General features: G+C 34.6%; 2 protein-coding genes and 1 pseudogene across 4 annotated transcripts; all 3 read right to left on the minus strand.

The window, feature by feature from the left end:
* Positions 1 to 676: 676 nt before the first annotated feature.
* LOC132191640 (wall-associated receptor kinase-like 20 pseudogene) lies at positions 677 to 2,764 on the minus strand (annotated as a pseudogene).
* An 864-nt stretch (positions 2,765 to 3,628) lies between these two features.
* On the minus strand, positions 3,629 to 7,668 carry LOC132191944 (peptidyl-prolyl cis-trans isomerase FKBP16-4, chloroplastic). 3 transcript variants are annotated; one of them, XM_059607084.2, is made up of 10 exons: positions 7,518 to 7,665; positions 7,252 to 7,398; positions 6,921 to 6,976; positions 6,738 to 6,793; positions 6,264 to 6,321; positions 5,976 to 6,050; positions 5,697 to 5,786; positions 5,199 to 5,276; positions 3,986 to 4,026; positions 3,629 to 3,888 (listed from the first exon to the last, which is right to left on the minus strand). In XM_059607084.2, exons 1-10 carry the CDS (start codon positions 7,594 to 7,596, stop codon positions 3,861 to 3,863), a joined length of 708 nt encoding a protein of 235 aa, XP_059463067.2. In that variant the 5' UTR covers positions 7,597 to 7,665; the 3' UTR covers positions 3,629 to 3,860. The 3 variants fall into 3 exon arrangements, 2 of the variants coding, with proteins under 2 accessions (XP_059463067.2, XP_088367260.1); XM_088511134.1 differs by lacking the exon at positions 6,738 to 6,793 and having other exon boundaries at positions 7,518 to 7,602; XR_009441313.2 differs by lacking the exon at positions 3,629 to 3,888 and having other exon boundaries at positions 5,199 to 5,286; positions 7,518 to 7,668.
* A 760-nt stretch (positions 7,669 to 8,428) lies between these two features.
* LOC132162135 (CHUP1-like protein) lies at positions 8,429 to 10,374 on the minus strand. Its single transcript, XM_059572394.2, has 2 exons — positions 9,421 to 10,374; positions 8,429 to 8,972 (listed from the first exon to the last, which is right to left on the minus strand). The coding sequence occupies exons 1-2, from the start codon at positions 10,225 to 10,227 to the stop codon at positions 8,496 to 8,498; spliced, it is 1,284 nt and encodes a 427-aa protein (XP_059428377.2). The 5' UTR covers positions 10,228 to 10,374; the 3' UTR covers positions 8,429 to 8,495.
* Between the last annotated feature and the right edge of the window lie 5,730 nt (positions 10,375 to 16,104).

Below are 16,104 nucleotides of genomic sequence, written 5' to 3' on the forward strand. Positions count from 1 at the left end.
TTTTTTGAATCCAATCATAGATATTATGCCAGTAATACATGTGCTACTGGTGGAGGAACTTTGGGAAAATGCACCTGGTGTTGCAGCTAATCGAGTAGCTCAAGAAGCATGTGTACAAGTTGCTCGTGAAGCTAGTAAATGGAATTCTGAGCTAGCTATCGCTTCTGTTGTGAAGTATGGAAAAACTTGAACATACCCAAGTCAAACAATTACTTAATTGCAATTGATATCACCAACCCAATTTTTTTTAAAATATATTTTTGTTTTTAGTTGTCTTCAATGCAATAAAGGCTTTAAAAATTAGTACTCCACTTAAGTTTGTGGGGCGAGAATATTGTACAATAAACATTATAAAATCTGATGTTGATTTGCATTATGATTCACACATATACATAAAGCACCCATTACTCAGTAATGCTTTCCTTTTTTTGACAGTTTCAATTTTCCAATTTAAACTATATAAGTAATTGCTTTCTCCATTTCCAAAAGTTGGTTTGCTTTTTCCCAGAGCAACAATCATGCTTAGCCCCAAGTGATTCCAATTACCCCCATAACTCTGCAAGTCCATATCTTTTGGAACATTTCATACTTTCTGTGGAAAGTACCAAAGTAGGCATCTGATCCCACTCTATCTTTTATGTCTTACCTTTTACTCAAACCCATCCTTGGAATCACTTTAGAATAAGCATCCTCTTGGAATCATTTCCACCACCTTTAACTTTGCAGCATGAATATTCATGGTTGTATACATCCACATATATAACAAACATATTTGACAGTAAAAATAAACTCCAAAAGAAAAAATCTGAAAAAGTTATATTCGCAGTACCTTCATAGAGTCTCAATACTAACCTCTTCTTGATCAACAATTTGGATTATGCATTGCAGTTCTTGAACAACACCCTTCATTCCAGGCCTATCCCCCTTCTTCTCTCTCAAACAGGAAAGTGCAAGCTCTAACAAGAGCTTTATGCTTGTCAGTATATCACCCAACGGCTCCTTGCCGAGAAGCCGCTGATCCACAACTTCCATGCTTGCACCATTGATGACCCTTTGGCTCACATAAGTGGCTAGGTTGACATCATCTTGATGGCGCGAAAAATCAATTGCCTTCTGGGAGGTCAGAAGCTCAAGCAGCACGACCCCATAACTATAAACATCACTTTTATCAGATAACTGATAGTTGCGATAGTATTCTGGATCCAAGTACCCCAACGTTCCTTGAGCACAGGTTGATACATGGCTCAGCCCTGGGTGAGCCAATCTGGAGAGCCCAAAATCTGCAACTTTTGCATTGAACTCATCATCCAATAGTATGTTTGTGGACTTGACATCTCGATGGTAGATGGGAGTGTATGCAGCATTGTGTAGATAAGCCAATGCTTCAGCAGTTTGTAATGCAATTCTCAGCCTCGTTTTCCAGTCCAGGAAAGTGGAAAACTTGCCATGTAAATGGTCATAGAGGGTTCCATTTGAGATGTACTCGTAGATCATCAATGGCTGCTCCCCTTCCACGCAGCAACCCAACAGTCTAACTAGGTTTTTGTGGTTGACTTGAGACAGTATCCCCACTTCATTGAGAATTTGTTGGGTGCTTTTAACGTTGCCAACTCTTGCTGACTTGACTGCCACAATGGTCCCATCTTGAAGCTCACCTTTGTAGACTTCCCCAAAACCACCACTCCCTAAAATCCTGTCTCTGGAGAAATTATTTGTTGCTCTCTTCATCTCTTTCAAATGAAACATCCTGGCAGATTTCCCACCATTACTTGACTTCAACATCTCCTCTCTTGCCTTGGCCACCTTTTCTAGGTTGGAGAGTCTGCAGTATCTTTTGACTCTGATAGCAGTTATTGCTACTGCTAGAGAGAAAAAAGAGATTACCCCTATGGAGACCTTTAAGCTGAGGCCAACTTTAGTGTTTTTCTTCTTTCTCAAGCAAGTTCCAAGACCATGGTCCCAAAGGTGTCCCTTATTGCAAAGACACCGGAGGCGGCCATTTATACCGGCAGGTAAACACTTGGAAGCACCAGAGCAATCGACTTGTGTTTTACATGCTGGTTCCGGTGGGGGAGCCCATTGAATTTCCAACCCTGCTTCCCATTGATCAGCAGGCTTCTCAGGATCCAAATGAAGGATGCTTCTGAAAGCTCTACAACCTGAACTGTGAAGCCGTATCTTGTATGCTGAAGGCATCCCACCCGCAACAAAGGTGCAACAAGGGTCAAGAGCACTTGCACATTGAAGTGCTCGCTTACTATCGACTTGTTTTGAGCTCTCCAAGTAACGGTGACAGAGACTGGAAGGAGTGCAATTGAGAGGAGATACAAAAAGCCGAGGTGAACAGTTGAAGAGGAAGATGGTGTTGGATGAAGTGACTTTGAAAGGGAGAGATTGGTTCAACCAGAGGCCTTCACTCACCAGCATGTCTTGAGTAACACATCTGTCAGGCAGCCACGCCGATGGTTGCACCACCATCCGTTGAGATGCGGCCATGATGCCGAGTACAAGATAAGAACTTCCATTTAGGGAGTCAAAATAAATTTTCTGAGAGCCGGGATCGCAACGGAGAGAGTAATCCAGGTCACCGCAGTTAGGGTTTGTGCTTAGAGGATATGGGACTTGAATGGAGCCACAGTTTGGGCAGGTCTTTTGGGAAGAACATCGAAGACTAAGGAAAAGAAGAAAGAAGATATGGCTGCAAAGGAAGAGTGGTATTGTGCTCATTTTGCATGTGCAAAGTGGTGAAAAAATTATCGTACATACAGGAAATCAGGGGTAAATATAAGGCTTTAGCAAGGAATAAAGTGGGTGCAGGAATCTGTGAAAAACAATGAAACTTTTGGCTTTTATTGGAGTGGTGGATTCCTCTTGTATGGAGTCCAGAGAGACGCATTTCTAGCTTTAGTAAAGGAAAGCTTTTACCAGAAAAGGCCTCAGTGCTAGCTTAGGGTTTTCCAGATTTGCCTCTTCTTTCATTTAGTTGAGCACCAAAACATGACTAATGGGTAAACTGTTGATTAAAAAAATGAAAGGAGGAATTCCACAACATAATGGCCCTCGAACTAACTACTTTCAAACGATCTGCTTCCAAATAAATTATCATGTGGATCAAGAGGAGCGCAGGAGGCATCCACAAAACAATATTAGCAAAGATTACTTGTGACATAGTCTATCTCCTTATTATATATCTTACTAAAATAGAGCAAAAGTAGAAAATGGAACAAAAAACAGACATCCAATTTGTTGACCTATAGAGGCAAAAACAGAGAAGAAATAATATATATATCCGCCTGGAAACATGTGAGAGCGCAACAAAAAGAGTCCAGACAAGAAAATTTAGATTTTTTTTTTCTTTGAAAAAAAAAAAAAAGACAAAATCTATGGTTGTAGCAGGAAGACACCTCTACCACAAGAGATCCAAATTCGACATGAGTTAAGAGTCCATTTTCCTTTATATTGGTTGGATTTTACTCAAAACTTTCTCACTATTTTCGCATTTCTCCCCTGGTATCCTTATTTATCATGTCTTCCACTAGGGATCATGTTAGTATTTACAAATAAATTAAAAGCAAAAAAAATTATTAGAAAAGTGAGGGAACTTAACTTGGGATGAAATCCGAGGAAATGAAATCTTAAGATATTTTATTAAAGGTCACAAGCAAGACTTATAACAACAATTGCATACACTATCAATTTATGTAGGAACAAATGTAACTTGTCCAGGAACAAATGTAACTACAGGTTCATGGTTCACAGAAAAGGGCCGTACAAGGAAAAGATCCTTTTCTTCTACAATTTGTCCGCCTTCGGTTATCCACATCAACAAACCAGCATGACAGTAGCAGAAGAATATTGCATTAACCTTCAACAATTTTTACAGGAGACCTGCACAATACAGTAATGACTGAAATTAACCACCAGGGACTTGGAATATAAATCACCTGAAGACCAACTTTTATTATTCTCATAACCCATTACTTACCCAAATGGGCTTTGTTTGATGGCCAGTAGTTCAACATCCAACTGCGGTCCAATGAAGATACAAAACAGTAAAGATGCATGATAGAAAAAGAGGCCACAATGGAAAGGTGAAGAAAAAAGGTGAAAGGAACATAACAATAAATTGAGAAATAAAAGCTATGGTGATACATTAATTCCAACAGATACATGGTATGATATCTGTATTTATATTCTTATATGGGAAAGAGAGTGCCCACTTTTCTTTTTCATCTGAGGGGAAGGAGAGTGCCAACGAAATTCAAACAGGGGAGCTTTCAAGATCATGGGTTATTTCATGAATGAAACATGCTGAGCATAATGATAATTAGTTCAAAAGATGTAAATAAATATTTGTAGAAAATCTAGTTTCTAAGAGTGACATGGTTCATTTCTTATCATCTGTCGCTTTTGTTATGATATGGAGGGTTAAAGAAGTTTCTTCTGTAATTTTTATGAGCTTCAGAAAGCTTAATCAAGTGAGAGACTTTCTTCCAGAAAAACTGACAAGTTCTCAGTAAGTTTAGTATTTACAGATCAATTTTGTAATCACATAAATTTTATAATAACAGGATAGGGCAAGCTAATCAAACAAAAACTGTCTAAAGCCAGCCACTTTACAGGGTTGGTCCTACGTAAATCCAGAGAGGAAACCGGAAAAACCCCAGGGGAAGAAAGAGGTTAGGCCATCCGAACGAGCAGTAGTTTAGGAAGAATCAGTTGGAGTCAGTAAAGTTCATAAGCATCAAAGACTGTGCCTGAAGCACAAAAAAACACATCCCTCCCTTAGATCATACTAATCTTAGTAGAGATTGAAAAGAATATGTATTTTATAGCCAAACTTGGACCAAATAACTAAAATATTTTCAAGATCCAATATCAACTCCACAGCTTGATGCAATTTCGAAATGATAACCTCTGGTTGTAGATATTCTAACCACTATACCTCATGACTCCGCACCTCTAACATTTCTAACTAAGGAATGTGAGGATTAAAAAAAGAGAAGTGATCTCTTGACTGATGATTCATCCAACCATGGTAAAACGAATCATACACTATCTATCACAACGGCCAGTTGTAGACACCGTCTAAGATTATGTATCTCATACATACGAGTCCAAGCTAATACTTAACTTTGTTCTTAATCTTCACATAAGAAATCTTGGTAAAATAAATAAATAAATAAATAACAAGTTACCTCTATTGTCGCATTAGGAGGGATTTCCTGGACTCCTTTGCTTCCATAAGCTAGCTCAGGAGGAACAATTAGTAATCGCTGCATAAAGCTAATTAATCAAACACTTAATAGAGGCTATAACAGAGACCTGACTAGCTGAACAATATCCTCAGCCAGTCAAAAAAATTTCCCTCATTGCGGTCATTGAAGTGTGCTCAAATTTAATGAAATGATGGCATGAAAATTCCACCAGCTTTCCGCTTCTCAACCATACAATTTTTATTTATAAACTACACGGGATTTGCAAAAAAAAAAAAAAAAGAGAGAGAGAGAGAGAGAGATCTTGGGTCTCATAAAAGTTTATATCTTCTTTGTAGTCAAATCATTTCTAGTACAGTGACCCACTTGACAATTAAAGCCAACTGCAGAAAGGAATCGCATATGTACTTCTGAAAATTGTGAAGTTATGGTAAGAGAGTTGCAACAATATAACAATTAAATGTAAGAAATTGGTCTCACCTGACCTCCAACCCGCATGCCTTCTACACCTAGATCTAATCCTTTAAGGACCGTTCCCCTCTCAGATTGGCCTACATCAAACCCATATGGCTGCAGCAATTCCAGTATATTGACATTAAAAAAAGATGCAAAAGTTTTCCATGCAAAGAAGACTGAAACAGGGCACAGATTGACCTACATCAAACCCATATGGCTGCTTCTTTCTATATACATTAGGAATAACTATCAATAATAGAGTACATAGTATATTTCAGAGAAGTGGCACCATTCTTATCTTACCGTTCCTCCTCCAACACCAAGTCCTTGTCTACTAGTCATAAACGTGATACCCTTCCATTTAGCAACATAGTGAACCTACAACATGAAGATTCGTAGTAAATTGATAATATCTGAATTTTGCTAGTCAATAGATGATTGCCAAAAATATTACACATGGTTATAATTTTGACTATATATGTGCATGTACACCACACATACGTCTGTGAAAGTTGAGGTTCATTGCTATAATTAGGAAGCAGAGTAACCATATAAGTTAAACATTGAAATTTAAGCAGCTCACAACCGTACTGCAACCCGGGATCCCTTCACAGCCTGAACTCCACCCCCGACCTTCAAATCATAGTACCTGAAAGATATTACCAGAAGAATTTCAGCACAAATTTGAACCTGAGAACTGAAATGCAATTTCTAGGAATGAAGTTAACCAACAAAACAGTACTAAACGTAGGGGTTATGAGCTAACACTTAAAAATTATTCTATGCCATATATAAGAGACAGAATTTTGAAAACGTTCTGACATAATCTCACTGAAACTCATCCAAAGAAAAAAAATATTATGTAAATGTATTACTTGGGCAATGCCGTTTTGAGGCACAATCAACTAGATGTAGCATCTTATCTCAGGGAAAATGCAATTTCATGTAACTTAATGGAGTTGAAGGCACAACAATAGAAATTAACGAAGACCAAAGCATAAGCAAACAAACAAAAAAATTATAGTAAGCAGACAGTTATAAATAAGTGATGACTGAATTACTGACTTCAGACCATTGGGTAGGGCTGTAAATTCATTTTCAGGTACTTTTGCTCCTCTTAGCTGCAGCAAACAAAAATACTACATGATTTTGCAAATGAGGAAACTTTATTCTTTTAACAGCAACAATCACCTCTGAATACATTATGCAATAATAAGAAGGGGGGGGGGGGGGGGAAGGGAAACTTACAGCTCTTCTACTTGTGCTAACAGCCTCAGCCACATGAGAGACACAGAATCCCGCAGCTGACGCATAATAAAAGTTAATCAGCCAAGTATGCATCATATTCATAGATGATGGTTAGGGAAAAAAGATTGCCAAAGAGAGCCATATCGCCCAAATTTTCAACAGATACATTATATGGAAAAAGCATGTACAATATTGCTTCGATGTAAAAAAATAGATTTTCAAAGTCCAGAAGGATTTTTTTTTTTTTTTTCTTTTTCTTTTTTTGGGTGCTAAATTTGTTACGAGTGATACAATATACACAAAGAAAACAGCTTTAAAGCCAAGAACTAACCAGTTGTGAGGAGAGACCCAAGCAAAGCCCTTCTTCCGTCATACTGTAAAGATAGCGTGGCTGGTTCTGCAGCATCATTGGAGGAAGAGTATGAGCACCTACATAGCAACCCATTTGAGTTTCTGTCAGATGGTCTCTTCCCTGTCCCTGTGGAAGTCCAACCAATCGGTTAAGCACATTCTTGACACAACCCATATTACAAATGGTCCATGTGCGCATTGTGTGTGTGTGCGCGCGCGCGCGCGCGCGAGAGAGAGAGAGAGTACCAATAATGGGAAAGTGGGTGAAAGGCATACGAAGGAGGGGTAGAGCGTGGTGATGGCAAGGGAAGAGGGAGAGTGCCATTGGGGTTGGTTAGGATGACCGTTTGATGTGAAATCAAATGTTCTGGTTTTTGTTTGGGAGAGTGCGAGAGAGGATAACATCATCCATTTCATCCACACGAGGGGACGAGTGGACGACTGTCGTTTTGCCTTTGCCAAATTCCACAAGACCCGATTCCATTTTTTTCTCTACGAGTAAACTGTAGAAAAAATTATTAAGACCCAAAAAAAAGGCAAAACTCTTTAGAAAATGCTTGGATCATTGCAACTTCATTACAAATTCATGGTTCATATTTTATAAAATAATTGTTACTAAAAATAAGTGCCACAGGAACTATACGTAAAGATTTATTGTAAAAAATGGCAGTATTTCTTGCAACACTCAACCTTTAAAACAAATTTGGTACATAGCGGTCGAGAAAATAAAATAATAATTCTGTTATTTGGTTGCGCCAACATTACAGAATAACCATATCTTAAATAATAATGCTCCTAAAATAAAAATAAAAATAAAAACTATTTCTTTTAAAAATTTAAGAAATAGTGATAAATAAATTTTCTTCTTGTTAGTGTTAGTAAAGGTTATAACTTTTAGATTGGTTGTCGTTTGACATAATGTTTTTCCTTTTCATTTCATGTGACATTTTCCTACAAAACTATATATTGAGTTCAAATTTATGAAATCAGATTCATTATAGTTTCCTTACCACTTCCAAAAATGTTCATAAAATTATTTCATAAAATCAGATAAAAGTGAGAACTATCTACATCAACAACAAACTATCAGAACTAGAAGAATATTGCTAAAGCCATTTCCTTTTTCTAGACTTGCTGATATTAAATGCAGCCTTGAAAAAAGTGTTATCTTTCCCCCAATAAAATATTTCAATATACAGAAAGTTTGAACATGAAAGAAAGATATTATAATCCATGTTCTGCGCTAGAGCAGGACCTTCTAGCAGGAAGATGTCCCTCTGCCTTATACGAAGCACTTTGCCTTCCAAAGCACTTGCCTTCATTCCTTATTTTCTCATCTGGTTTCCCTCTTGCCTTCTGATCACTGCCTTCCACCCATCTTCTAAGCCTTTGAAGTAACTTCCCCCTTCTCACACAAGCATGTTCACTGCTTTCAACAACAAAGCAAGGCTCATTTTGCTCTGAAAGGGAACCATCTAATTCTTGCTCTAACCTGGAATTTCCAGTTTCTTGGCAACCTTCAGACCATGAATCAGAGTGATTTGTCTTGTCATGATCCTTCATCAACTCATGCCTTAAGCATGCATTTCTCCATCGTAGGAAAATCATCTCTTGAACCTCAGCTGCTCGATCCTTCTGGAGCTGTTCCAGCTCATTCAAAAGCTGATTGTAAGCTTCCTTTGTTATTCTTTCTTCTTCAATCTGCAAAATGAGAACCTCAAACTGTTAGACCATCAATTTGAGATAAAATATGGGAGTTCACTACTTTGTTGTCGCATTTCAAGACCCAGCAATAAGACTCGAACTCAACACGCAAACACCAATGATCAACTCTAATTTCAACCCAATTCAACAACCACAACTATAAATTTTTAAAAAGCTTAAGCTAATATTTTAACTCTTTTGCTCAACAAGTGGGACCTAACACGCAAAATATTTAATAAAAAATGGAAAACATTGTAAGGTCGAAGTTCGAAATCACAAGTGCCTCTACTCAAAAACTACCTTAAACTATCATTTATTCCAAAAACGTAAGCTAATATAAAAGTATGAATTTAATCATTGGATTAATGCTTCAACCTTTCCCATAGTATGTTGAATATACAATAATATAACAAATTCAGTCTAAACGCAGAAAGGATGATCAAACCTTTGAGATAGATGGAGCTGATTTTTCTGCCATCTCAAGCTTCTTCAAAAGTTCAATCTTTTCCTCCTGCATTTGGTCCATAATCTTGTGCATTTCTCTAACTTCATCCTCCAATTTCTTGATGACATCATTCCTTGTTTCTAGCTCATCATAATTTCTCAAAATTTCTGCTTCTCTAGCTTCAATCTTCATATTTTGCTTTCTCATAACACGTGATTGCTCCTTTATTCTTCTCAAAAGTCTCTTTACCCTCCTTTGAAGCCTCCTGCTTTCTGATTTCCCCTGTTCTAACTGCTCTAAAACTCCCATAAATTGTACTACCAAATTGCCGAGTATTTCACTGCCTGTCTCCACCCATGAAATTTCCCTGTCCAAGAACTCAACTCGGGCCTTCTCCAACAACAACCTGTTCTTAAGCTCCATAAGCATGGACTCTTTCTCTTTCAAATCACAGTAATGAATGATCTGCTTCTCTAGCTCCCATTCCCTCTTCCCAAGATCTTCTATATGGCTTCTTAGGCCTAAAATCTCTTCAACATTGGCCTTGTCCTCAGTTGTTTCTCCATCTTCCATAGAAAATATACATGTAGAAGGAAGGCTATGAAAGCTATCATCTTCATCTTCAAAGGCATCAGAAGTATTGGATTTGAAAGAATTTACCTGGGTTTTCAATGAATAGTCTTTAAGAACACTTTTTCTTGCCATGATCCTTGCATAGATAAAACCAGCCACAGATATAACAGCTACAGGAATACCAATTTTGAGGATTGCTGGCTGCATCATCTCTGCCTTTGATGCTGCCTCCATCTTAGAGAATAACAATGCTTCAGCAATCTGGTTAGGTTGGATGATGAAAACCCAAAACTCTTTGCAAAAAAACGCAACAGAGTTGAGAAGATTTTTAGTTGATTGGTTGGTTATCAATGGTGATCAATCGAATTGTTGTTATTTCGTTACAAAGCTGACATTAGATTCTTTACCTTTGTGTTTCCTTGGTTTTCCTTTGTCTAGACTCTAGAGGCATAGTGGTGTGTTGCTTTTTGACTCCTGTAAACCCCATTAAGCCAACTTCTTTTTGCTTTCCTGAAACAGTTAGGAATCTTATTCTTTTTGTTTTATTAGTTCCTTTCTTTGCATGATAAATGTGATTATTAACATCCACCGTCCAATTGATGGACTAAGATCCTCGCCATAAGCCACTTCATAATTAAGATTTTTTACTATATACATAATGTCACATCATTTATAATTTTTTAAATAACATGACAATATATTTATTATAAAATAATATTATATATTATACTTGCATCGAATCGAATTGGCCTGATGTAGTTTATATATATATATATATTTTCTCCTTGTATGAGGTCCTGGATGCTGTATTGGCAGAAGGCCCTGTTTGTGTAAAGCCCTATTGGGCTTTGGTCAGCCGGTATCACTACTGAGCAAGGACCAACATCTTGGGTTTGCCTCATCTATCTTTCTATATAACGAATGGGCCTGTTAGGCAAAGATTTTGGGTCCTTTCACAATAGCATAAATTGATTAATGTGAGAAAAAAATAAAAATATTTTCTAATTATTTTTATTTGAATAGTAATAAAAGTGATTAACCTGAAATAAAAAGTAAGAATGTTAAAAATGGTTGAAAAGTTTAATATTTTTTTATGAATAGTACCAGGCCATTAAGGTCTTTTACCAAACAAAGGGTGTTAGAGTTTATTCACAAGTGTCCTGACATCAAAGTAAGAGGGGCTTAAACTATGACTTTTATTCCCTTTATTCTAAAAAATAAGTGACTTTTAAAATTATTATTGAATTTAGGAAAAACTTTATTAAGGACTCTTAAACTTTCACCCGTTTTGAAATACCTCCCCTGAATTTCAAAATCTCTCAATTTAGTCCCCTGAACTTTCAATTGCTTTCAATTTGAACCCTTCCGTCAGATTTTATATGTCACATGACGTTTATACCCCTAACTTTTGTATAAAATTTCAACTTTTAAAACGTTTTTTTATTTAAAACAAAAAACAAAAAACAAAAATCAGGGATATTTTGGTCTTTTTTTGAATTTTTAACGGCTAAAATTAACGGAAGGGACCAAATTGAGAGCAATTGAAAGTTCATGGGACTAAATTGAGATATTTTGAAGTTTAGGGAGAGTATTTCAAAACGGGTAAAAGTTTGGGGTCCTTAGTGAAGTTTTCCCTTGAATTTAAAATAAATTATTATTAGATTTTGATTCAATTGCAATTTTAAAAACTACATTACTTTTGAAAATAAAAATCCTACTTATAGCATTTCTCTTTTTTATATAAATTACACTTTATCTCTCAAATTATCACTCATTTATGATAAATGATATTTAGTAGACTCTCGTAGTAATATCATACTATTATGATGATATGCCAATAAATATCAGCCATTGATTTTTATTTTTACAAGTCATTATTGATCTAAATATTAATTTTCACTGCCACATTATCATAATTGTATGAGAATAGTACACTTTTGAGTTTTTCCATAATGCAATTATAACGGTATATCATGGATGATTTGTTTTGAGATATCCATGCATATGATTAACCTCTCCATTACATAACTTACGGGGTGAAAAAAGGGCGCTCCATTATAGAAGGCATTTTTCCACCAGCTTTGTAACCTATTGCACGTAGGAGGAATGAACGCCGGAAATACATGACGGAATAATTTACCCATTGGACTGCTCATGGAACACGCAATCGGCGATCACCCCTGTGACGACACAATCGGCGGAGCTGAGGAACCTTTTTTGGCGAGCATGCCTCTATTGACTTCATGATATTGTGGGATAAAAATTTTCTTCCAAATAAATTAGAGGAAGTTTATTCAATTAAGTCTATAAAAAAAAAAAATTTTTTAAAAAGTCTATAAAAATGTTGTACGTGAAAATTTTTAAAAGTAAGTATTTTTCACATGTTTAAGAAATACCTAACATTTTATAAACCGAATTTAAAATAAAACCCCATCATAAATGAGTTAAGCGACAGTATTGGATCTAAGAGAGGACCTGTATGGGCGAAGCCCCCCTAAAAAAAGGAAAAAAAAAATTCTAAGTAAAATAATAATAATAATAATAATAGGGCCAATTTGGCCCTATTTATTTATTTATTTATTTATTTTTTTGCCCTATTCTTAATTTTTGGGCCATACCCATTAAGTTTTATTATTATTATTATTTTGCCCTTATGGTAGTCTTTAGTTTATAAAAAACAACAAAAATATTTTTGTTTAATAAAAAAAATAAAATTGGCTGGCCCCCTCCCATAAAATTTCCTGGCTCTGTCCTGGTAAGCGAGTTGTAAAACCCTAAGTAATGACGTAATTTAAAAAAATAAATTAATTAATTAAAATCACACTTTGTATTTGAAAATACATTGCAACACACTATATATTAATCAGTTTATTCAGTGCATGTGGCACATAAAATATTAATAATCTTTTTGCTCCAATGGTTTATGACTTTTTGCCATTGTTTGATGCCAGTTGTCTGGTAATTAAGTGTTATCTTCAAATTAATCTTATCTATAATCTATTGGATATTCTCACTTTATAATTTAATAATCTTGTCTTTTTGGCCCTGACACCCCCCAACAACTTTTTTTCTATAGTGATTTGTGTCATCTACATGTTTGGGAAACGACATAATGAGTTTTTATTTTTTATCTTTTATTTTAATGTTCTTTACCCATATTGAAAAGGTTCCGTTTTGGACAGTGGCGGAGCCACATGGTACCGTGACACCCCCAAGGATTTAAAAAAAAAAAAAAAAAAAAAATTATTTTTTTATTAAACCCACAGCACCCTCAAACTTAACACGCATCCCATATTTGATGTAATATCTCAATAATGTGTAGTTGGTCAAATTTTCCTTATTTTTCTTGGGGTGATTATAGCCAGAGACTGTAAAGTGCAGTTCTAAATACTTTTTTTTTGTATTTCTATCTTTTTGATACAGTGTCGACATGTTACATTTCTAATATATCAATTTCAGCACATATGTATGAACTTTTATAGATATTTTTTGTGATGCATAAACTGTGTGAATTACCAAATTTTTAAGGTAAAGAAAACTTTTAGGACGCAAAAATAAATTTTAGTGGCACCCCCAATATAAAATAAATGACTCCGCCACTGGTTTTGGAAAAATAACCAAAGGAAAATGCTAGAGTCTCAATTTATTTGCCTAATTTAAGTCTAATTTTTGTCTTTTTAAAAAAAAACTAAATAGCAAATGAAAAAAATGTCTGAAGCAATAATATCTATTTTTGGTCATTCTTTTATTTGATATTTTTTTAAATGAAAATGATTTTTTTCTTCAAGGCACTCCTATTATGAAGAAAAATATCATTTTGTATTTTTTTTTTTAAATACCAAATAAAAGAAGTACCAAAAATAAATATTATTCCTTCAAACTTGTTTTCATTTGCTATTTAGTTTTTTTTTAAAAAAATAAAAAAATAAGACAAAAGTTAGACTTAAATTAGACAAATAAGTTTGGTACCTATTAATCTATTATCAAAAGATGGCTTATTGTTCATGAACACAAGGCACTCCTATTATTATTATTTTTATTTTTGAATAGTACAATAGGAATACTTTTTTTTTTTTTTTTTTTAATTGAATAAGGGAAAAAAGGCTACAGGGGAGGGTCTTTTCCAGCTCTGATCCGAATGGAAGAGAGAATGGGAGACCCTATGGGAATGCTTCCAAAAACAAGATGGAAAGCGGCCCACTTAGCTAGAGCATGTGCACGAAAGTTGGCACATCTAGACACTTTCAAAGCATTCCAGCTAAGAAAGGAGGATAAAGTAACACTAATGTATACTACCAAGTAAGTATTCCTAAGTTGGTACAATAGGAATACTTACTCTAACCCATAGTATACTACCAAGAAAAAACGCAAATGACCTTGCACCAGAAGTCGACTCATCTAGCTAGGTAGCTTGGTAGAGAATACTAAAAGCACACGACAACTCTTTTTAAGAAATTTGACAAAATAATCATGTAACTTTAAGAGAAAATATGCATACTCATAAAGGAGGTCACAATCACTATCAAATCTATTAGATTTTTCAATACAATAATTAGGATGTAAAAACTCCATGAAATTACTCTACAAATCCTAGAGAATCTAATCACATCTATTTGCACAAACCTAAATAGAAAAAAAATACTAATTATTTTCCTTTTCTTTCTTGCCATCATCCACATAGAATCGACTGATCTTCCTTTTATTTTCTTTCTTTCCTTCTTAATGCAAGAGTGCTCTCATTTAGCTAGTGAAAATAAGTAGCTAGGATGTTAAAATGAAACCAAAATGAGTTGCATTTGGCTTATTAAATTGGAAAAATATTTGATGAGTACTGTTTAGTTACCAAATTTAAAATAATATTAAAAATTTATAACGTTCTCACCCTCTCGTCTAAAGAAAAATAATAAATAAATCCTTCAAAATTATTTGTGAGAACTATTCATTAATCAAATTTGAAAAAAAAAAGTATAAAAATCTAATTTTTTTTAAAAATAAAATAGTAAAAGTAAATATATAAAATAGCCATCCAAAAAAAAAAAATAATAATAATAGGTAATAGGAAAAATAAAACAACAATAAAAGTCAATAAATTTATGAGTCTTGGAATGGTCAAACCAAAAACGAGATGACGCCGTGTAGACTTCACCGACCAAGTTGCCCATATAAGTCAAACACGTCGACTCGAAGACCAAGATCGAACGTTTCCTAATAATCCTCACGGGCCCACTTTGGCGACTGTCTCTTCTCTTACAGTTCACGAAAATAAGAGCAAATCTACACTCACCAGCCGCATTCAAATCCTCCCATGGGACAGACCCGTATCTGACCGCCACGACACGTTCACGCTTGCTTTTGTCCTCTCGTTGGCTTCTCTCGTATTCTAATTTTTATATATAATAATTATTATTAAATTAAATTATTAATAAGTTATCACTTCGATATAATAATGTTCTACCTACATTTTTTTTTATTTTTTATTATTATATAACTTACTTAGATGTGTTAATAAGATGTAATAGATTTCTTATAAAAGAAAATTGTAAGAGAGTTTTAAGTTCAATTTATTTTTTATTTTTTTTCTTTCAAAAATAGTTGTTTGAAACTATAACTTTTATTATAAGTTATTTACAAATTAATCTCACCCGACATTTACTATATCAGTCACTAAACCATTAAATTTACTTGTCAAATTTTATGTATGAGTTGAAAATTTAGTAAGTTTACATAGTATTTATTATGTCAATCATTAAATAATTGAGTAATGTTATTCTTCATACCAATTTTATTACTTTCATTTCATACCTGCTTACCTAAAAAAAATATAAATTCTACACTAGATTATGAAAACATGTGTGTCAAATTTTATGTTGATTATGTATTAAATAATATACCTTCATCCCATCTCTCACTTCGCTAGTTTATATGGTAGTGTTTTAATGTCGGAGCAGAATAAAAGATAATAAATTATGAATGCAGTACATAGCGTTACTCTTATCATACGTTGACGATCGATACTCACAGCATTATGATATTATTAAATAGTAAATATTTTTATTTACAATTCTCCTTATATTATTATTATTTTAAAGAATCCAATAGATATTATTTTTA

Source organism: Corylus avellana, chromosome 10 (genome assembly GCF_965113065.1).
Source record: "Corylus avellana chromosome 10, dhCorAvel1.hap1.2, whole genome shotgun sequence".
Taxonomy (NCBI): domain Eukaryota; kingdom Viridiplantae; phylum Streptophyta; class Magnoliopsida; order Fagales; family Betulaceae; genus Corylus; species Corylus avellana.

Bases quoted from the DNA above. Each gene is read 5' to 3' on its own strand.
- LOC132191944 (XM_059607084.2), bottom strand. From the start codon at position 7,596: ATGGCACTCTCCCTCTTCCCTTGCCATCACCACGCTCTACCCCTCCTT. The intron at 6,977-7,251 runs GTTAGTTCTTGG...ATTATGCGTCAG, and splicing joins TGGGTCTCTCCTCACAACTG to CTGCGGGATTCTGTGTCTCT. The intron at 3,889-3,985 runs GTAAGTAATGGG...TGTATTGTGCAG, and splicing joins ATCAAACAAAGCCCATTTGG to GTCTCCTGTAAAAATTGTTG.
- LOC132162135 (XM_059572394.2), bottom strand. From the start codon at position 10,227: ATGGAGGCAGCATCAAAGGCAGAGATGATGCAGCCAGCAATCCTCAAA. The intron at 8,973-9,420 runs GTTTGATCATCC...CTCATTTTGCAG, and splicing joins CAGCTCCATCTATCTCAAAG to ATTGAAGAAGAAAGAATAAC.